At 48.0% G+C, this 22,953-nt stretch overlaps 1 protein-coding gene across 4 annotated transcripts in view; it reads right to left on the bottom strand.

Annotated features, from left to right (window-relative positions):
• ACVR1 (activin A receptor type 1) overlaps positions 1–22,953 on the bottom strand; it is a 48,234-nt gene that overhangs the window by 10,892 nt on the left and 14,389 nt on the right. For 2 of the 4 annotated variants that reach the window (XM_017736066.1, XM_017736068.1), the window contains exons 2-7: positions 8,596–8,669; positions 7,743–8,009; positions 7,042–7,259; positions 4,098–4,197; positions 2,418–2,564; positions 66–341 (exon numbers count right to left, since the gene is read on the bottom strand). In XM_017736066.1, the coding sequence (XP_017591555.1) occupies positions 66–341; positions 2,418–2,564; positions 4,098–4,197; positions 7,042–7,259; positions 7,743–8,009; positions 8,596–8,669 (1,082 nt within the window). Of the gene's footprint in view, positions 1–65; positions 342–2,417; positions 2,565–4,097; positions 4,198–7,041; positions 7,260–7,742; positions 8,010–8,595; positions 8,670–9,517; positions 9,624–20,892; positions 21,116–22,953 lie in introns of those variants that run through there. The other 2 variants (XM_008634981.2, XM_017736067.1) reach the window with 2 other exon arrangements.

Raw genomic sequence — 22,953 nt, 5'->3', positions numbered from 1 at the left:
CCACAGCAAGGTCCTGCAGCTGCAGCCACCCAACACCCTCTGCACGAGCAGGGAGCTGCGCTCACCCAGGTCGGCGATGCAGCACTGCCCGTTCTTCTTGACGAGGATGTTCTTGCTCTTGAGGTCGCGGTGCGAGATGGCCGGCTTGCCCTGCGTGCCGAAGATCTCGATGTGCAGGTGTGCCAGGCCGCTGGCGATGGACAGCACGATGCGAAGGCAGCTCACCGTGTCCAGCGTGGTCAGCTGCAGGTAGTCGTACAGAGAGCCCATCTCGTGGTAGTGCGTGATCAGCCACAGCTGCGTGCTGGAGTTCCTGGAAGTCATATCAGATGCAATAAAACCTAGAGCGACAGAAGAAGGAGAAACAAGAAAATAAATTGACAGAGATCCTCCAAGACGCCCTGAAAAAAGCAGCTCAGCTGGTTAGAGCAGGGTGCTGATAACGCCAAGGTTGTGGGGTTGATCCCCGTACAGGCCACCCACTTCAGAGCTGGACTTGCTGACCCTTGCAGGTCCCTTCCAGCTCTGAATGCTCTGTGATACTGTGCATCAATACTGCTGGCCCCTCTTGCAATGCAGACTTGTTTAATTACAACTGCACCGCAGACGACTGCAGGTACCACTGTGATGAAAACAAAGCCAACAAAGGCTGGAAATCTAACTCGCATCTATTCACAAGAACCCATTTATGTATTGTCAGTCGCACCGAACAACTACTTGTTAGGACCACACACTTCAAAAATACTTTTATTTTTCCCTCTTTTTGAGGGGGGTGGGGAAGTTCCCAGTCAAACAGAAACACCCCAAGTCTGTAGCACATTTGCTGCTGCCCAGTTGAGAGGGTCACACTGGAAAGCAGCAACACCTCACAAACATCAAGCCATTAACAACCATTTCCATTTTTAGAGCCCACAGGCAGCCAGTGCAGTCTGCTCAGAAAAGGGTTAAATGTGTAGTCTAACCACAATGATCTTCTACGAAGAAACAGAGAAAGTTTTCTGTTCAGAACCCATGAACCTCAAGAACTGCCTTCAAAAATGTCATATCTTAAAACTGAACCCCAAATTCAGGAAAGCTCCCTTCCTGTCACCTCTGCATATATCCACATAGTGACCTCAACACCTTTAGCTGGGAACAACAGAAGTTTTATTCCCAAGTCAAAGGAACAAACCACGATTGTTAAAAGCTCACATACATTTGTCAGAAAGAACACCCACTGCTTTCTCCCCTAAAGTCAGACTTGTGCACAATGTGACATTTCTGTAACCTGTGATATTGTTTAATATTGCATCTAAAAAAGTCTCTAAAATAGCCAACAAATTTGACAGTTATCAAGAAAGACTAAACACAGGCAGAGCACCAAGGGAATTGTGCAATGTAATTTCAGCCAAGCCACTTGCTCTCTCAGGAAGGGAAGTTCAATAATTCACATTTCAGGAGGCCACCAAATTATTTTTTGTAGTAACAAAGGAACTGCTTCAGGAAACAGACAAATGTCTAGCAGGATGAGCTACAGAGCCAGGGAACATTCTCTGACAGGAAGCAAGAATAAGAAGCCGAAGGAAAACTGATTGAAGACAGATTTTGGGTGAGGCAGTGTCAGCACTCAGAAAATGTGCTGCTGCTTTTATTTGCAGAGGTGGCACACCGGTGACAGAAGGGCATGTCTATTAGGAATCAAAGGGCTGCTTAGATCTCAGCCAAGGCCCAACATAACAAAGCCATTTTCCCAGTTCTTAGAATTGAGCACATGAAGTATGAGTGATGCACAAGGTTCATTTACTTCCATATTTACAGGGAAACAAGATACATCATGCAGCTATAGCTGAAATTTAAACATCAAAGGACCTTACTCACCCTGAGTGCTCTCTCACCCTGAGCAGAACAGTCAAACAAAAGAGAATACTGGATTCATATTGCACTTTACTCAGTCATAAGGAAAAGTATTCAAATCCTTAAATCTCATTATAAACTCCTCCCCACCTTTTCTCCCTCCATTTCTGCAGGGAAACTGAGATTACAACCAAACACGGATCCACCAGAACTTCCCCTGACACACCGCGCAGGACTCTGCAGTGAGAGCTGCAAGAGCCAGTCCCTCCCACAGGGGTCTGTGGCACCTCCACTGTTTTCTGTGTGCTCAGCTGCCAACACCTGATTCATCTGGCTGATTAACTGCTTCCTGCTGGAATATTGCAAAGCAACAAGTCACAGCTGCTATGACACATTCCCCATTTGAGACTCAGCCCCCCCCGAAGTCTCTCCCTGAAAATTTCCCTTCAGCTATTTATCACAACACAAGAACCTAGAGACTGTGAGATGCCTGGTGAGTGTGCAGTTCTTCACAAGTGACCTGTGCAGGTAACTCACCTTTACACCTGACACACCAGGATACAGAATGTGCTTGTCCTACTTACCTAAAATATTCTCGTGCCGCAGCAATACAGTGTTGTACAGCTCAGTTTCCCTGAACCAGGACTTTTCATCCCTAGAAGAGAAGATCTTCACAGCAACATTTTCTCCTTGCCACTGACCCCTCCAAACTTCTCCATAACGGCCCTTTCCTGGCAGGGGAAACAACACAGGAGAAGCTGTCAACAACAGCTGCCTTCACCAAGCAGAACTCAATTGTCATGAACCAGATATCACACCAGCGTGGTCTGATCACCCCTGCACGCACTTCTTACTGCTGGAGTCACACTGTGCTCCAGCATCCCTCATTACTCCTGTTTGTTTTGACTGCAAGCCCTCTGAGTGTGGATCTCTCCCCGCCAGTGCAGTACAGAGGGTTTGAACTGGGAAGTGTCACCATTCAACAACCAGCAATAGAAGTGCTTTTGCAGCTGAAGTGACTTAAGCAGCACATGGCAAGGTCAGTGTGCACAACACAAAGCTGTGAATTCTGCAGCTAGGACGACAGGAAGGAAATGTAATGCTGGGGACACGGGCTTTACATTCCTAGTACATCATCAGCCCTTGCAGAAACACAAAATGATGATTTAAAGAAAACAAAATCCCAAACCCACCCACAAACAAAAAAAGGATTAACAAAACCACCAAACCCCAGCAGAACTGAGCCCTGTCCTGCGGCAATCAGGACACACTGTCTGCAAGCCAAGCTTTTTACCCAATAGCTTAGAAGAAGAGAATGAAATTATCAAGTATCGAGCACCATCTTGGACAAGGCACACTAGAGCAGTTCTGGCTGCTACCATTTCCAGTGCAGCCCACATATGATGGCCTCAGGCATGGGGCCACGAATTGTGCCAGACCTGACAACTCCAAACACCCAAATTCTGCCCTTCCTTGCTCTGCTGTTCCATGTCCTTCAGAGGCTCATGGGAGCAAGCAGCAGGTTCACTGAACAAAGACACCCAGGGCTGAGGTCTCAGTGCTGTCACTCCAGAGACACCTCCTGCACAAGCACTTTCATCTGTTTCCGCCTTACAGGCTAACACACAGAGCCCCCAGAAATGGTGCCAGCCTGAGCTAACCTGGGAGCAGGCCTCTTTCCAAGGACACACGCACTCACTCACATGTATGCACACAAAAACATGCCACAAGTACAATCACCATGTATGTCCTATCCTACAGTTCCTCATCAAGAGGAACTGCAGAGCATCAGAGGATGCACACTTGGATTTCAGGCAGATGTGAACATCTGTGCCTACTCAACACAATACTGAGACAAAAGCAAAGAAACACTACTAAACTGTAGGCCCAGTCCTTACAAATGCCTAAGTTCATCTGTCACAGCTGGGCTTGATTGAACACCCTGATGAGTTAAATCTTCTTGGGACTTACAGGAAGCTGTTAACCCACCCCAAATTCAAGTCACCAAAGCAGCAGCACAGAACATATTCTAGCCCTTTTTCTTATTAAAATCAATCATTCTCATGCCTTCCTCACCTCTTCAGTGCCAGGACAGCATTTTGGCTCAATGTCAATGCCTCCAGGTACCTTTGACCCAAATGCTTCCTAAACTCAGATGCAACACTACTCAATTAAGAATAAAAATACGCTGAAGAAAAATTCAATGAATCCTTAAAATTAACACTAAAGCCCTACAAAAAACTAAACACCCAGAAGACACTGACCTACACACTCCACAAGGGTAATCTGGCGAGCCACCGTTCTTTGCACCAAGAAAGGAAGTCCAGAGCCACTTCCAGATGTGCAGGAATGGTCCAACAAATCCTGTTCAGAAGGAAACGCAGAAGTTTAGAACCCGTGAGAAACCCCATTTTTCCCTGTTTACAAAGGACAGGTTAGGTTAAAGCTTGGGGGTATCTCTGTGGCTCTGGGGATGCCATTTGGTCACTCAGGGTCAAAGAGCATTTGTTTAGTAAGTCATTATTTGTTTAGTAAGTGGAATAGGACAATAGATGTCTGTGAACTGGAAGTGCACTCCTGGCCTACAGGCTATCCTCTGTCCTAAGATTCTACCCTTTTTCAGCACTTCACTCTTCTTTCACTTACCTTATGTCCTCTCAGTTCTCTTTCTGGTACCTCTTTCAAACAAATATGGTTAGTATCAGCTGTTCTCTCCCAAAAGTTTCTGTATCTGGCAATAATCTCAGCACCTCAAAAATAACTAAACTTCCTTTGATTTCTGTACTTGAAACCTTCATCCCTATGCAGGTGGGCAGGCCCTGGGAACACTAGGGCTGGAGCAAGCGAGCACCCCAAAACTGAGCCCTTCTGGGAGGGCTGGGCCAGCAGATGGGTGCGCACAGCCACCCAAGCCCCCTTAACCCACACACCACCCACCCCACTCCTGAGCCTGGATTTATGGAACCACGGATCCCTCAGAGCAGAGCTGCAGCGGAGCAGGAGGCTCTGCAGGGGGCTGCAGCCATCCTCCCTGTCCTGCTCCTGCAAGCCCCACTTGGCTTCTGACTTGGCAACCACTGGCACACCGCTGCTTACCTGCACCCAGGGCCACTTGGGATGCACTCTGAGGCAGGTACATGGGAGACCTTGGGCCAGACTATTCAAGCTTGGTGCAGGTATTTACCTACACAAGATCTGGCATTGATATTCCAGAAAAACTTCTGTAACAAGTCTTTCTTAAAAGCTTTGTCACTTTCTGGTATTTTTAGCACACAGAATGCAGACTTTGCTTAAGAACGCTTATAATAAACATGAGTGAGATCTTGATTGAATGTTAAAATCCCATTAGCCTTGTAAAATGCTAATGCCAGCTACTTTTACAGCCAGGACTTTTGTATTAGTTCAAAGTATTAACAACTATTCCTGGACTTTTTCTTTACCAAGGAAAACAGGATAAAAAAGCCTAAGTATAATCAACTTTCTATTATTTCCAGAAAACTGCATTGCTGGGCTTGAACCAGAAAGCAGCAGCAGAAATCTCATCTCTTCTAACAACCTCTTAATGAGTGCTCAAGAAAAAGATAATCTAGGAGTGACAAGAGACTACCTTACTTTTTAACATGAACTGGGGGCTCATTTTCCTTCCTGCTTGCAACAGAGGCAAAAAAAAGAAACAAAAACAAAAAACCACCCCCAAACTTATCTACAGCAACTGTAAAAACAAGATTTGAAGAGGCCAGAGCTCCTTCCATGCCCACTAAGCAGCTTAGGGTTTTAAGCACTTGCTACACTGCAGATACTAATCCTAAATGTAAACTTATCTAATGTGTGACAAAACCAGTGACTTAAAACACAATGGAGAAGAAAAATCTGGGATCTAAAAGACTTGCTGTTTAGGTGAACGTTTAGGCACAGAAACTACCATTTACTTTTTGTGTATCAGCCACACTCAGAGGCAGAGCAGTGGCGCTGGCACCATCGCTCAGAGGGTCTGACAGCTCCACCAGACCAAGCAAGCCCTCACAGCTCCCAACTCCTCCCAGCTCTTTGAAACAGAATTCTGATTTATTCTTTGTGGTTTTATCACCATTTCCAAGTAACACTAAATAACTAGAAGTACAAAAGGTTTGCAAATGGCTTGAAATGATCTTGCACAGGTAAGACAGAAGAGCTGATAAAAGCTGCAAGTCAATGCTTAAGGACAGGTCATCAGTTGCACACATGCCTGGGCCATGGTGAATACATCAAGACTGGCTGTTTTAAACCAGTAACACAGAGTCAAGCCTCGTGGGCTGATTAAACAGAGCCAAAGGCATCAAAAAAAAGGAAAAAAAAAAATCAATGGACATAGGCCACTCTTCAACCCTGCAGTGAAAGCACATTATGGTCGGACAGCACCAAAACAGAAAATGTTTTCCAGCCTCTTAATGTTGGGGACATTTTATCTCAGCAATGCAAGGAGAAGAAAACTCTGCACTGCTTCAGAAACAAACACTCCATCTGCATGAAGCTTTACTTGCTCTGCTCAGATAAAGTGAGGGACAGCTGCTGGGACATTTGTGCTCTGGCCTAAGGGAAGGGGGAAGGGACAGTCAGCCTGCAGAAACGGAACGCTTTCCAGCCCACTATATTTTCCAGAGACCGTGTGAGCAAGAGCTTATTTTGAAAGCTGAGCTTTGAGTAAGCACTGCACGTTTCTTAGAACTCCCACTGCTCTTCTATCAACAAAATGTCACTGATATCCCAGTCATCCCAGAGTCCTGCTACCAAGATCATGGCAGTCAGGTCTGAGGGTTTTAAACGTCAAAATTATCTGTATTTTCTTTCTTTCTCACCTAGCATCACATCTTTTCCAACCCTTCAGGCTGTTGTATATCAAACATGCAGCACAGTTCTTCACCTCTCCCATTACTGCAGCCCACCCAACAATCAGGCACACTCTGTCTTGATGTGCTGAAATTGTTTCCAGAACATGAACAGTTTAGAGGAACTCTCCAGGTCGAAGGACCTACACTTGCCAAACCCATCTTTTGGTTAAAATTCATTAATACTACAGTTTTGGGAGCACAGGAATGGCACCACTCAAGTCCTGAGGCCAAGGGGCATCCCCTGGCAGCAAAAGGTCCTCTTAGCGATGTGGCCACGTGGAAGGAAGAGAGGGGAGTTTGGAAGTAAGGAAAGCTCACACCCTGCACACGGGTCACTTACTGCCAACGTGCTGTCCCCCACGTTCGAGGCGATGAGCCCCTCGATTGTGCCGTACTCTGCATCCCTGGAATTGAGCCTCTCCATGTGGTTTTTCTGTATTCTCCGGATGATCAGCACAGCTACTGCAGAAAAAACTATCAACACTACCACAGGAGCTAGGATAACGATGATTAGTGTTTCCATGCTGTAACCTGCAGCTTCTCCTTGAAAGGTTTGCCCTTGGAAAAGAGGGGGAAGGGAAAAAGTGTGAAAAAAGAGAAAACAATAAATTTGCAGGTTCCCAGAGAAGGTCTTTAAACCCATTAGCACTGACACCAACCCTTACCTCGGTACCCACCCAGCCTGCCAAAAAGGCCTTGCATAGCCAGGTGTGAGCACACACCTGGCACGGAGGATGCGCTCCCTGTGGAACAGCACAACCCCCACCTGCACTGAGCCACTTCCCACAGGCAGTGCCTCCACCCTGACCCCAACCACACACTGCAACCCCCTCACTACCCCAGCCACAGGGACCAGTCAACCCATGGGCATCAGATGTGTGTCAGCAGGCTCCAGGGGGGGGACCAGGGCACCAAGGGTGTCCTGCATCCACAAAACCCTTCCTTCAGCCAGCACTGGAGCCATCTCTCTCCAACCACAGCAGATCAAAGCCAAGCCCCTATTCTTCCTCAAAATGCACTGCCGATTAATTAAGCTCCCACCTTTGGAAGAGGGCAGCTGCGCAGTGATGTTCATGTTGCACAGGTGTCCCTGGCAGCACTCCACAGCCTGGTTGGGGGACGGAGGCGTTTTGCACGTCATTTTCCGCTGTTCGTAGACCTGGAAGCAGCCTTTCTGGTAAACCTTAGTCCCGTCATTAATGCTCAGGGAAGCAAAGCACCGCTGGCCTTGGCACCGATCCCCATTCCCACAGGACATGCCTTCACACACACATTCATAGGGGACCATCTTGAGCTTCAGTTCATCATCTGTAAAAGAGAAGAGTGGAGGAAAAAACATCATCCCATCATCCCAGTCTTAATAGCTTCAGTTAGAGGTAACGAAATCATTAGATAATAAAATCTGCTTAAGGGAAGAGATATTGTTTTCAGATAGTGCTGAAGAACCACTAACTAGGAGGTAACAATTCTAATTCAGCTATTTCAGCATGACAAAGACATACCATAGCAGACACAAGAGACCTCGATCAAGTAAGTTAAAATTTAAAACTGAGAAAACCAAGTTACTCCCTTCTTACAAGTTACAAGCCTTTATTCAATGTTTTCCAAAGGCTGTTTGGGAAGTAGTGAGTAAACATCTTTCAGGAGCTCATCTCTCAAAACATCCAAGAGATCTTCAAATGCACCATTCCTGCCTTTCCATGGCAGTGGAAATACTACTCCCCTTTTCCTGAGGCAAACCGTAAACACACTGCATGTCAGAAAAGCTTCACGTGCACACAGCTGTGTAAACCAGTTATGGGAGTCACTTTCCAAACCCAATGCCCTTCCTGGAGCAATCAGGGAAGAGTTAGCAAACACCCCACTGAAAACTCTGACCCCACACAGCACTCACCTTGCCAGCTCGGAGATGGGAATGCCATCACCATCAGTACAGGGAGAATCATAACTCCATCAACCACCCTGCAGCTGCAGAAAGGAGAGACATGAGAGCTCTGTACGGTTCCACTGCTGTCTACAAATGCAACCACCCCAAAATCAGCGTTTAGCAATGTCTTTCATCAATTCTTTACACAAAACACAACCCAAGGTTGATTGGTCTCCTTTTTAACTGTGTCTTGTAATTTCCTTCACTTACAAAATTCAAACATTTACTGCAACTTCTTTTTAGATTCACAGAGACATCACATGCAACTACTGTGTAGATAGAGAAGCTTGTAGTAGGAAAATATGAACCCTCCTAGTAGCAAGCAGGAATGTAATACAGATGATACATTCTTTGAACCAGTTATTAAAAAGTTAAATTATTATGAAATTAGAAGGTGGTATGTAAAAGTGTATTATCTGGGCTTTGAGGGGAAACAGAAAATACCTCCACCAGAAAACTCAGAATAACTTCCATTAACCAGCAAAAACCATTGCTGGATGCCAAGAAAAAGACTGAGATGTATTTAAGGAAGATGCTGCTCTCTGAAGAGTAATTTCCCAGTTTAAATTGCTTCTCCAAGGATTTTCCTTTCAATAGGCCAAGTCCATTTCCCTGCTGCTGAAGACAGGTAACTACACCTTGTGCAACAGTTCAGGCTGATTCCAGCATAAAGCAGAGGCACATGCTCCCTCTAAAACAGGAAATGAAGGAGTGAATTTGCCTTTTTATTTCCAGTCTTTGCCAGGATACTTGGTTTTTACAAGAAAATAACAGACCACTCTTTACTCCACTTTTTACTGTGAAACAAGGCTTCTGAAAAGAAACTTTTCTGCAGTTTCTTAAACTCAGTTCTCTCAGGATTTAACCCAACACAGGGCTAGTGACTCACAATGGTTTGTCTGTCCTGTGCTGGTCAGTTCCTCCAGAGACTCTCTGGCCTAGTCGCATGCCACAAAATTCCAGTCAAAAGCAGCAGCAAGCAGTAGGTGCAAACCAAAGTTCCTCTCCTTGACAAGGCACTGAGCCATTACCATGCTCCTTACGTGCAAGTATTTGTCTTCATTTCTCAGATTTAATTCTAGCGAAGGAGATGAAAATTGAAAATAAATCTGATATTGCCATTTTCCTTTCAGATCTCTTCTTGTGCCTTTTCAAATCATTAGCACTTTTTAAGTGCTCAGTGATGAAAGCCAAGCCATTACCTCTGTATTTATTTCCTGACGTGGATTTGTTTTCAGTAATTGATTCATCACCAGTTAAAATTATCATAAATTTCTGACCCCAAGCATGCACTTTTGGCCTTCACAGAAAGGCCCAGGCAGCGCTGACCACCTCACCTCCCAGAGCAACACTCTCCCTTCCAAACACCCATTCCCCAAGGAACCTTCCCTTATTTGTCCTTGATACACCCCAAGGCATCCTTAACACATGCCAATATTTAACCTTCAACAATCATGCTGGAAACACGATCAAAGGAAGTTAAACAGCATGAGCAGGGAGCAATCCATATAGGGAGTTTACAGCAGAGGAGAGCTATCCCAAAGAACCACTAGCGGCTCAATGCTCCAGGTCAGCTCAAAGGGGTGCGCTGCTCCCAAGGCAGGGTGGTGTCGGCCCCCTCCGCACGCTGCCCTCGGCACAACAGCCCAGAGCAGCCCCTTCCTGGCCCTGGGCCTGCCAACTCAGCAAGCCTGGACAAAGGTGGCTCCTGGGACCTGCGCTCTCTTTCCACACACTGACAGTTCAAAGACCCAAAGCCACCCCAGGCGCTGCACGGATGGGAGCGGGGGGAGCGCTCCAGGGACCCCAGCAGGGACAGGTCCCCCAGGAGAGCCTTTCAGACAGCAGGGACACCCAGCTCGAGGAAAAGGCGCTTTAAAAAGGCAAAAACTGAGTTTAACATTGCTGGGCAGGTTCAGAGGTTAACTAGCAGCACCAGCAGCTGCTCAGGCATAGCCAGCTCCTCCGCAGGTAACTCAGGGCTGCAGCCTTGGGGCCCAGTTCAAACCAGCATGGGTTGTTTGGTGCTGGTGGGAGGCGTCGCACCTCTGCGACACGCGGGGCGGCCCTGAGACCCCACACGCCACGACCTCCCTCACCAGGGCATCCGCCCTTGGCGCTCCAGGCGAGCCCAGCGCCGCTCTCCCAGGAAAGGAGGCCGAGCACACAAACGGGCAGCTGGCTACAGTGCCGGGACTGGAGATACAGGAAGCACACAGCCGTCCAAACACTGGGAAAACTCTGCAGTTGCATGTACTTATCTGGTGTCTTTTCAAGCAGTTTGAGTTCCCGAAAATAAAGAAACAAATATACACAAGTATGTTTGTACACACAAGCCCCTGCCCTGTATTTCTCAGAGGGAGGATGAGGATGATGATGGAAGTCAGACCCATGCCCCCACAAAGAGGCAAACAAAACATACTGGACTTTTAACAGATTTTATGCATTCCACAGCATGCATGGTCCTCCCGAGGAAAAAGCCCGATACTTCAATTTAAACCCTGCTTCTATGAAACTGTTCTTGCAGCCATTCATTTTCCAAAAAGCCTCAAGGAATACCTTGTCTGCTGTTGCTGAGAAGAGCTTGTGCACAGCTGTGCACAGAAGACCTATAACACACCCACCCACACGTCCTCAGCGCCAGCCCAAAGCCTGCACCACGTCCCTGCAGGCCAGGACACTCTGGGGCTTTGGCAGGGGCTCACAGCCCTCAGCATGGCCCAGCCACACCACCTCAACTGGGCCAGCTGCGGTGGGAGACTGGAGGAAGGAAGGAGCTGGGAGGGAGGCTCTGACCCTTACAAAATACTAATTTTCCCTCAAAAAGTTATTTGAGAGCATGAGTTCAAAGGTGTTGTTCCCACTGCTTAAAAAAAATTACTTTTTCAAAGCAATTAATGCACATAGATAAGCACCAAAGTCTGGTTCTAGTGACATCGGCAAGCACACTCCTTCCAGTTACTGCTTGTTTAGAGAGAAAAAAAATACACATTTTAATGTAAGGAACAAAACATTCTTTAATAAATCCCCACAGAAAATTCCTATGGATTTAAAGGTCCATGAGATATCCAGTTACTATCTAGTCTTTGAATTCACAAGAACTTTTTTCCCAAAGGAAGGGTTGGGATTAAACCCAGATAAATAAAGAGGAATTAACAAGCAACCAGCAAAAAATACACAAAAGGTATTTTCCTTTCTAAACAAAAGGATGTTTGCTGTTTGACTGGAGCTGCTGGCCGTGCCCTATGGAACCGCAGCACAGCGGCAAGAGCCACTAGAGGGCATTGGGAACATGGGCAGGGATCCCAGCGCTCAGCATACAGGGATCAGCGATCCCAGGGCTCCAGGACACGCTCCACACACAGCGATGCAGGGATCCCAGTGTGCCACACTCCATACCCACAGAGACAGGGATCCCAGCATCCCATGCCATACTCCATATGCAGCAGTACTGGGTACCACAGGGCAGAGCTGGAGGCCGGACACTGTGTCTGAGCTTCAGCCACATACAGGGCAAAGTGGATCATTTGGGTTTAACCTCCTCCTGCAAAAGCACATTATCACTGGAAAACCAGAACTTGCTATCGATAGAAAAGTCTCTTTCAAAGTGGCAGCTCCCAGATTTCCAAACAAACCTGCCATGTGGTGCAGGCAAAGAAGGGACCCTGGCTCCTGGGCAGGCCAGCATCTGCACCAAGGGCAGCTTTGGATTCTGAAGGAGTCCCTTAAACTGGCTTTGGAAGCCCAAATGAGCAATAAACCAAGCACAAGACAGATGTAACACTTGGTGAAGACACCCAACATAGCACAGACACACAACTGGCTTAGGTAACAGAGTCGACAGAATCCTTATGGTTTGTAGTCATAAAGTCCCAAGACTGCAAAATCCACCCTGAAACCCCAATGCCTGTTCCACTTTCACAGCTAATGTTGCTCTCTCTTTTCTTCCTAAGAAAACTGTCTGTGTCCTGCCAAATTGTTCCTGTATGGCCTCACAGCAATGTGGGGTGAAGTTCTGTACTGGGACTGTCGGGACAGCAGCAGCAAAAAGCCACAGGGGAGAGAAGAACCAGTTCAGACAACCCGAAACACCACAAGGACCCCCACAGGCACCGGCTGTTGGGAAATGGCCTTTAGTCCCCAGTGCCACCACTGAGCACAGACCGCGCCAGACAGAGTGAGCCCATTAGTGCAGGACCTTCAGGTTGCATTTCATCTCCATATGACACAGACATGGGAACATGAACCATAAGAGCAGCTCAGACTCCAGATGAGATCAGAAGCACCCAGATATCGCTGACAGTCCCAGTGGCCCCCTGCCAAGAGCCCAAGGGCTGTACATATTTTGCATGTACCTCACCAGATTCCTATCAAAAGAAAACATCCATAATACTGGATCACAGTTGTGCTATCCACAACAGCCACACACGAGCTGAATTCATCAACAGCTGTGTCTTCAGAAGGAGAAATGTGCATTTAAAAGCAGTAATTCACAGCTTGCTCTTTAATTGAAGCTCACACAAAGGCGATGCAATCCCCAAGCAGCCCCACAAAGGCATTCCTTTCGTCAGAGAGCAACAACCTTGGGCAGTCCTTTCTTATTACCTAAACTTGGTTGCCAGAATTCAGAAAATGGAAGTCAGCCACCAACTCCATTTGGTACCCACCTGCAAATGCACAAGGCACACATCCACATATCACAGCGCCAAAAATGTGCCAAAGTGCCACCCAGAAAGACCAAATGTCTCAGATTCAAGTGACCGCAAACACGGAGAGCGCGAAGGATGGGATACTGGCTCTTCTGTCCTTGCATACAAAGCAAAATCACAGCACTGCTGACTAAGAATAAAACCACCACACAGAAGGCAACTACACAGTGTAAAGTGTCCTGGACATTTCTCCTGGTCAGTAACTCTGACAGGTTCATAAAGCGCCAACCCCTGGGTTCTTATAAGGAAGAGGTAGCAAAGCACGAGCGTCACATATAAAAATAAACCCCTGCTCGCTCTCCCTCCTGGCACATACAAGTACAGGTCCATGTGCCGCCTGTGCTGGAGCCCACAGCTCCAGCTGACACACCAACTGCAGGAATGGCCTGGCATGGGACAAGAGGCTCACAGTGACAGAGTGGGGGGAACAGACACATGACAATACAGGACAACACAACCACTTATCCCAGAAAGTAAAAAGCCTTTACTAGGGAAAGGAGTGAGCCAGAAGCAGCATCAACCCCTTCCTGAGCAGTGTGGGGAAGGCACAATCACACACAGCCTCTCCTTTAACAGAGGGGAGGGCAGGGGCTCTCATGCAACCCCTGGGGAACAAGCAGACCAGCTGAAGGCCCAGCATGCACAAGTAGCACAGAAAACACCAAAAGTAATTAGACAGCTTCCCCATGCAGGGCAACTGGGGAGCAGGGGGACTTCTGAACTTGTATATGGGCTGGAGCCAATGGTCTATTCAACCAGACAGAGTGCTGAGTCCCAAACTGGGGTCACCCCAGGCAGTGCTCCATGCTGGGCCAGAGCAGCTGGAAACCTGGGAAAGGCCCTGGGAGTGCTGGTGAAAGCAGCTGAACATGAGCCAAGGTGTGCTCAGGTGGGCAAGGCCAAGGGCACCTGGCTTGTATCAGCCATAGTGTGACCAGCAGGACCAGAGCAGTGCCCATCCCCTGTACTGGCTCTGCTGAGGCACCTGCAGTCCTGGAGGCAGTTCTGGGACCCGCTCAATGAGAAAGACACTGAGAGGCTGGAGTGTGTCCAGGGAAGGGACTGGAACACCAGGAGTGGCTGAGGGAGCTGGGGGAATCCAGCATGGAGAAAAGGAGGCTCAGGGGGGACCTTCTAGCTCTGCACAACTCCCTGACAGGAGGGGGTAGCCAGGGAGCATTGGGATCTGCTCCCAGGGAACAGGGACAGGACAAGAGGAAATGGCATCAAGATGTGCCAGGGGAGGCTCAGGTTGGATACTGGGGAAAATTCCTTCATGGAAAGGGTTGTCCAGCCTTGGCACAGGCTGCCTGGCACTGTCCAGGGCAGTGGTGGAGTCCCCACCCCTGGAGGGATTTAAAAGCTGTGTGGATGTGGCACATTGGATTAGTGGTGGCCTTGGCAGTGCTGGAAGAATGGTTTGACTTCATGAGCTTAGACGGCTTTTCCAACACAAACCATTCAGTGTTTCCATGTGGGCAGCAGAACCTCCCTGTGGCTGCAGGAGACAGAACACAGAAGGCTCTTGCCCCATGGTGGAAGCTCAGGCTGTGTGGAGATATTGCATCAGTACAGGGGTCTTAGGCAACCCACTGACAGATGGCTTACTCAAACAATGAAGCAAGCACAGATACTTTTATATTGATCTGCAACTTCCCAGTACCTTTGAAGCCGCATGTGTATTTCCATATCATTTGTTGCCTTGTGGGGTAAATTCACCAGAAGCAACTATCAAGGATTAGCATTGCCCCATGGAACAGCTTTCCCCTGCAGAGCCTGCATACAGCAACATCCCTTAAAAAGCCCTCATTCACAATGTCACTATCTATGGTTCACTGACCATGCCACTGCTGGGAGCACCTGGAAAGTAAAGTGTGCAATTCCACACGTGCAGAGAAGCAGCACACAATGAACACGTAGGGGTTTGCAGGTCCATGAGCCACTCAAGGGAATGCTCAGGTTCAGGTTTCACCTTACACGAACGTGCCCGAGGCACTGCACAGGTATCTGCTCAAGACACTTACACATGAATTACTGTGGCTTCTCACGTATCTCACATATAAACAAAGGTGTTATTTTATTATGCTACACATTTCCTTGCTGTACAGGTACTCTTACATGGCACACAGACAGCTCCTATCAGAGGGGAACACTGCATTCTGTAACTACCAGGAAAAAGACTCCACTGCACAGCTGCAAAGCTCCTTAGACACTTTCCCTGCCAGACACAAGTCATAACTATAGACAACCTTGAATACCACTCTGCCAAGGCCATTCTAGATGCCCACAAAGTGAGGAAAATCCCCATCAACATCTGGTGACTTCATCTGTGCTGAGACCTGGGGCTTAGGAGGCAAGCAAAGCACCCCTGCACATCCTGCTGCCAGACATGGCACTTTTCCCCTGGAATGGTCCTCTCTCCAAAGACAGTAGACTCTCACATCTCAACACAGAACTGCCAATGAAGATACAAACTCTATCCAAACAGAACACCTGGATTTATCCAGCAGCTATGAGTAAGTCCCAAAACACAAATATTTTCACCTGAGAGATTATCAGGAATTGCCTGTAAAAGCTGTTTCTGAATAGTTTAGGAAAAAAAGATTAAAATAACCACACAAACCCAAAATGCACACAGTAACAGTGACTTACTTTTAACTTACTCAAAGCCTACCTCTCCAAGCCTTGGCCTGCTTTCCTCCAACCAGCACTACTGCGTTTATTCCAGATGTTATCTGTGCAGTGTGTGATGAAGGAGCTCAGGGAGAAACACAAAACTTGCAGGCATTTCAGGATTGCCCATCACACACTGCTCCTCTTGTATCTTGGTCTGTCCTGACAGGGGGAGAACAAGGAGGATGGGCACAAACACTCAGCCCCACTCCCATGTGCACAGCAAGGGCACAGTCTGGTACGGCACCAGTCAGTGTCACCGGGATTTGGTTCTGCAGCCCCTGGGGACCAGCGCAGGGCACCGCAGAGCCCATCCAGGCGCAGCCCCAGCGCACTGTCATGGCCCGAGCAGCTCCTGCCCCAGCAGCCCCCAGCCCGCAGTGAAAACACAGGGCCAGCCCCCGGGAACCCACCGGGCCGGCATCACCCCTGCTAAACACAGGGCCAGCCCCCGGGAACCCACAGAGCCTGCAGCAACCCTGCTAAACACAGGGCCAGCCCCTGGGGACCCACAGAGCCTGCATCACCCCTGCTAAACACAGTGCCAGCCCACAGGGCCAGCCCCTGGGGACCCACAGAGCCTGCATCACCCCTGCTAAACACAGGGCCAGCCCCTGGGGACCCACAGAGCCTGCATCACCCCTGCTAAACACAGGGCCAGCCCCTGGGGACCCACAGAGCCTGCATCACCCCTGCTAAACACAGGGCCAGCCCCCGGGAACCCACCGGGCCGGCATCACCCCTGCTAAACACAGGGCCAGCCCCCGGGAACCCACAGAGCCTGCATCACCCCTGCTAAACACAGGGCCAGCCCCTGGGGACCCACAGAGCCTGCATCACCCCTGCTAAACACAGGGCCAGCCCCTGGGGACCCACAGAGCCTGCATCACCCCTGCTAAACACAGGGCCAGCCCCCGGGAACCCACTGGGCCTGCATCGCCCCCTGCTCTCCAAACAAACATCACTTTGCTGGAGAGCTGCATTATAATCTCAACGAGAAACCGAGACAGTTGAACTCACAGTCTAAATGAGATCACTGACTGCTAATCATTTTTGAATGCTTTTTAGTAACTAGTTAAATATTACACAGCTTGCCTGTTCGGAGTTTCTGCAGAACACTCCAGCCAACCAAAACAAACATTTTCAAAAACAAATCTTTGGCTTGGCTGTCACCAACAAAAATCTTAATTTTTCCTTTAAAAAGCTGTTTGGGGGTTTTTCCTGATTTCCCCTGTTTTTCTTTACACAAATTTTAAGTACTCATTTCTTTATTCTGGCTTGCAGAGAAGCCTGGGTCTGATAATGTGCACAGCTTTTAGAGACCATCTCTCACTGGGGCAAGCCCTGCTGCAAGATAACAATGTCATCGTCTCCCTACTGTCTCAGTGTGTTTTCACACATGCAGGGACCTAGAGAGGTGCAAATGCTTTTTATTCACGGTCCCTGATGATATCAGGCCAGATCACTCAAAGCCAAACTCTGAGTGAGGTGAAGACGCTGCTGGAAGCTTCCTCAGCCACAGCACTCTCCAGGTGACCCCTCAGTTGTGTTGATATTTCACTCCAGTGAGGACCCTCATTTGCACATCAATAATCCCAGCGAGATTTTGCAGATTTACCCTGGGTAAATCTGAACCTCCAGAGTTATTTTCACAGAGTCATCACCACAAGAATATTCTACTTCTGTCCTTTAACCCAAGCACCTTGCCCTGAGTGCAGTTTGGGGGATTTTGATAAAAATCAGCCAAAGCTTGGTTTTTTTAATCAATTTCATTGCATTGGCAGAATAATACAACGGCAGCATGACACAGCAAACACAGCCACTAGTTAAAATAAAACCATCAAAGCTGGAAATACTATAAATATATATGTATTTGTGTACATATATAAATCTATAAACCTGAGGAGGACAGGAGCAGGAGAGGCGCAGAGGAACACAGTACCATGGCAGGGGTACCGAGGAGAGATAGGATAGCCTGGCTTCACACCTCTGGCTCACTGCTCAGGGATTACACTGGGATTAGAGCGGCATTCTTCAGGAGTGATGGGCTGCTACAAAGTCGGAAAGGTTAAGGGACATAGAAAAGTCAGGTGTTCATTCTGCACCCCACTTACAGCTTAACTGCTCCTAGCCTCAGCCAGCCTAAGAAAATCAACCAACATTTACAGAGCAATCAGACTGAGAACAGAAGTTCCTGACACTCCATAAGCACGAGTCATGAAACAGTATTTCCTCTCAGCAGAGCATTTCATTAGCTATTACTCTGGAGTCCAGAAAACTGAATGCAATTAGCAGTCCCAAGAAGAAGTAAACACCCTGCTGCATGAGAAAGTCAAATCTTCAGAGATTATACTAAACCACCCCAGAATTTTAGCAGTACTGCTCTACAGTTTGGTCTTGCCTGTTTGGACAGGCCAGAGACACATTATTCTGTTCTTAAATCCAAGATACAAACAAACCAGGTCCTACTAAGGCCTGGTACTCCACAGCCTCCCGTCTCCCACTAGCACTGTGCAAATGGGACACTCAGGAGCAGGGATGTACAGAGCCTCATGAAATCCAGAAACAACACTGAGGGGCACTCGTTGTTAAGGGGAACACAACCCAAAGCTGACTTGAAGAAGGTAGTAAGGTGAAGATCAGTTGAGGCTTTTCTCCATCCTTGAACTATTCAGTGGTATTTCTGTTCCTCCAACATCAGCAACATTAACCTCAGTGCTAACCTCACACCACAGCTTTACCCTGTTCTCTCCCTCCACCATGATCCTCTCTTTTCTGTGCTCCAGCTCCCTCAAAGCATCCTGCAAGCCGTCCCCCCTTCTCACCTGAGGCTTCATAAGGTACCACAGCCTCCACCACAGGTCTCTGTTCCTCTCAGATCTTACCTGTGGCAGTCTCACCAGTGACACTGATCCATCTAAAATTCAAGCCTGTGTGCTAAAACAGCTCAAGACCTTTACAGATCTCTTTGTCCTGGCATTCCTCAGTTGCTGTTACAGCTGCGTCTACCAGGCAAACCCTTGTGTCCCTCCTGGTATGGGAGCTCCCCATCACAGTCCTAGCTGATGTCCATCACTGCCTGCTATGCATCCCTCAGTCCCATCATCAGGCACCTTGTCACCTCTCCGAACACCAAATTCATCCCAATTACACACAATTCTGACACTTCTTTCCAGAGCTGTTTCAAGTATTCCCTTTCCACCTATTTAGCTGTATACTGTCAAACTCATGCATCTCATGTGGCCTTGCCAAACCCAACTGTACTTGCAGATCTTCAGAAAACCGTTCCACAGACTTTTGGTTTAATTGCTGCTGCAGAAGCCAAAAGCAGCCAGTCTCATCCCTATTTAGCAGCTAAATTCCCAAGGCTGACCTCACATACACTCAGCTGCAGATGTGAAGCACAATGAAAGCTAAAGCTCTCTTTTGGGACCAGTCTGGCTTTGGAGCTCTGAACAGACTGCTCAAGAGCAACACACCTATCCCCCAGTTGGGAACAAGGCCACACTCATGATTCCAGCGAGCTCATGACATATATCCACTGGCTATTTCCAAGGTCCAACATCTCCACATAGAGGATCCAGCCATGACTGTGAATGTAACACACTGAGGACAGTGAGTCAAAGATAACCTTCACCAACTGCTCCTGAACACAGGAAGCACACAAATATGCTTTGGGCCAACAGCCCTCCTCATTCATGGGCTGTGATGGAGCAAGAGATCATTCTGAATAGGACACAAGGCAGCACTTGTTCACACAGAGCAGGTGACCATTCCACTCTTTTTCCAACAACATCAAGCCATTTTCCTCAGAGGAAAACTCAAGTTAAAGGAGTGCATTTACTTCCCACAAATAACCTGCTATACAAACTGTTCCTACAAAGGGTCAAAAAGCACTAAAGCACTGTCAAAGGCATGAGGAAATAAAGTTTGGATACTCTGGATAGTAACTGTCATCAACCTGTCAGCCAGATAATGCTAAAGGAAAGGTTCAACAGTCAGTACAAAAAGGTTTCCATGTCCCTACCACTCACTGCTCCATAGAAATGGAAAGCCAGGTTGGTCAACAGGGCCACATCTGACCTCACAGAAACCTTCAGCATTTTCACTCATCTCCTGGCCATAAGACAGACTGTTCTGGGTTTCATGCTCTAAAACTTTCCACTCAAAAAAAAAAGCAGCATCAAAACCCTACCCCAGGTTCTCACCAGCATGGCTCTAATTGTGAGTCGTCTGAAGTTAGCAGGAGCACAGCTGCAGAGAGAAAGCAGAAGCTGCCATGTCTGCCTGTGAGCATGCAATTAGGCCAGAAATCATCTTAACTTCAGGTGGACTAGACACTAAGAAAACCACAATAAAATGGACTGAGGCATCCAAGCTTATTCTCAGAAAATAGGCCAGACCAGGCATGAAAACATCTGGGCTTGGCTTGAGTCATGAACCACATAAGCAAGACACCCCACTGCTGCCTGCGGGCCCGAGTGAGGAATGTGAGCAGCACAAAGGTAGGCAGCAGCAGTCTCCCACACCCAGATTCCCCTTCTGCATCTTCCTCCACCAAACATGCAACCGGCCCTTTATTCTGACGTGTCTTGCACAGCCCAGTCCAATGGGATTTCTAAGGACAGTTTTTCTGGAGCATCAGGCAATGCATACACGATCACAGCTGGTCAGCCAGCCAGCCAGCTCCAGGCACGTACTCCCACTTCTGAGGCAAAAACAAGGCCAAAAAGGGTTAAACCATTCCAATCCTGGCCTACGCTGACACGCACGTCCAGCTGGCCAATACTGTACATGCTCCAAGGATCCCTTACTCTGCTACACCAACACAAGGCAGCTCCCCTCCCTCCCTCCCACCCAGACCCTCGTTCCAATAACTTACACAAGCTGATGAGGACAAGTTTATCCCAATTCTAAGCAGCAAACAGCCAAGACTTCAGGTAGCAGAAGGATTGCAGCAGCTCAGCTCCTCTGTCCCTCAGATGAGCCAGCGTCAGCACTATTCTCCCTTTCAGCTTTACAGTAGTAAGGGAAGTGAACTGAGCATCCTCACCAGAACTGCTCTCCGAGGCCAGAAAGCCCTGAAGGACTCTATGCCCCGTGGGGGAAGACAGGCGTGGGGACAGGCCATTGGCCGGAAACTGCTACTTCCTAGACTCAACAATGAAAAAGGAAAAAAAGGAAAGATTAAGGAGGAAGTCACAGAATTGCAGCGATTAATTAAAAATAATCTGCTCATACATATTAGAAATAAGCCTGACAGAAGGAACAGGTATGAGAGAGACACAGGACACAGTATATTTATGTATTTAATATAACACAGAAAATGGACAGACTATTATACATATAACCTATGGATTAACCCAGGAAATCCCTTTTCTGGCCACCACATGTACTCCTAACATGCATTTCAGCACTCTTACTTCAGAGTGGATTGAGCTTGGTCCCCTCACTGGAAGGTGCTACCACATATGGCTCCAAGCTGCCCAGAAGAGGCTGAGAACTTGACGCCCACATTTCAGGACGGAGCACATCTGCTATACAACAGGAACAGAGCTTGCAGCTTAGTCTCCTCCAGAAGAAATCCAGCACACACATGCCCAAACCACGCTGCAACTCACAATAAATGGAGTTCCTGGTGAGGACAAGCTTCAAAAAATCCACTGGTGCTCCAAGACAGAGGCCCAGTGTGGGTAAGAGCCATAGAGCCACCTGACCCCAAAAGCATGTTTGACCGACAGCCCTTCACCTCAGCTCTGCATCCCCCAAAACCCACAGGCAGCTGCTGAGGGTAAGCAGGGCACCAAGAGGGGTGTTGGGGGCATGAAGCAAGGGGGAGTAAGAATTAACTTTTAACAGGAAGAGGGGAGTTGCACACCTGAACCAAGCCCGCTGCCCCCCGCAGAAGTCAACGATCCGTGTCACGGTGTGGCCCCAGCCCGGCAGCTGCCAGCTCCCACAGCTGGCACTGGGCACTGCCAATCTGGGACTGCTTTCCAGGGACAGCCGCCCTGGCTCTTCAGCAGTGCATACACCATTAATGAAGGTTTTATCTCTCCCTTTTCCTGTCAGCTCAGATCCAGACAGGCTGACTCTGTTAACATTAAGAATGCTTATTTTTCCCCTATCCATTATCTCCAAGCCAAAACAACATCTGGAACTTCAGCTTGCCATACAAAGAGAGACAGATTATAACTGGAAAAAGCTACACATCAGCTTCCCAAGCTTTGTATGTTTCTGCTTTTATCCAAACTTCCCACATGTACCTTCCAAAACAGCTCCACAGGGAGAAGAAAGAAGAACTGAGTCCTTTGGAGAGACTCCCAAATACAATGTAAGGCCCCTTCCATTTCAGAATAACCTCAAATGATTATCAGAAAAATAACAGGAGCAAAACCGATAGGAAAGTTTAGAGTAAGAATTTACCATCTTCTCCTTACACAAAAGAGAGGTGACATACCAGTGACCTAGAAAAGGAAATTAAACAAAGAATATTACTGGTGTGTGTTACTTGATAAAGTAATGGAAGAAAAACCTGGCGCCATTTCAGACTACATAAAGGTCCCACTTTAACAGACAGCTGTCTCCAGTGTCATTTAAGTGTGCTTTTTGCTTAGATCATGGTCAATGAATCATGAAAATCAATACAGATGGAAAACATAAAACCACGCTGCAGACAGGCTCAGCAGTGGAGCGTGTACCAACTAGCACCAGCCTCGGCTGGAGAGAGACGTGCCAAATAAACACAGACCAGTTTTTCCAACAACATTTATTTAACTCTTAGTAGTTAATTAACAGAAGTCATGACTACTGGTTATTTTCTAACCAGCCATCCCACTGCAGTTACACACTCCAGGCTCACCACCAAAGCTCTCCTCTCCTCCGCGTGTGCCGCCTCTGCCCCAGCGGCCGGCGCTCCCAGCCTCACCCACAGCTGGACCCC

This window comes from Corvus brachyrhynchos, unplaced genomic scaffold (assembly GCF_000691975.1).
Source record: "Corvus brachyrhynchos isolate BGI_N302 unplaced genomic scaffold, ASM69197v1 scaffold45, whole genome shotgun sequence".
NCBI lineage: Eukaryota > Metazoa > Chordata > Aves > Passeriformes > Corvidae > Corvus > Corvus brachyrhynchos.
The sequence above is the reverse complement of the archived record's forward strand: the minus strand, read 5'-3'. Positions and strand labels throughout refer to the sequence as shown.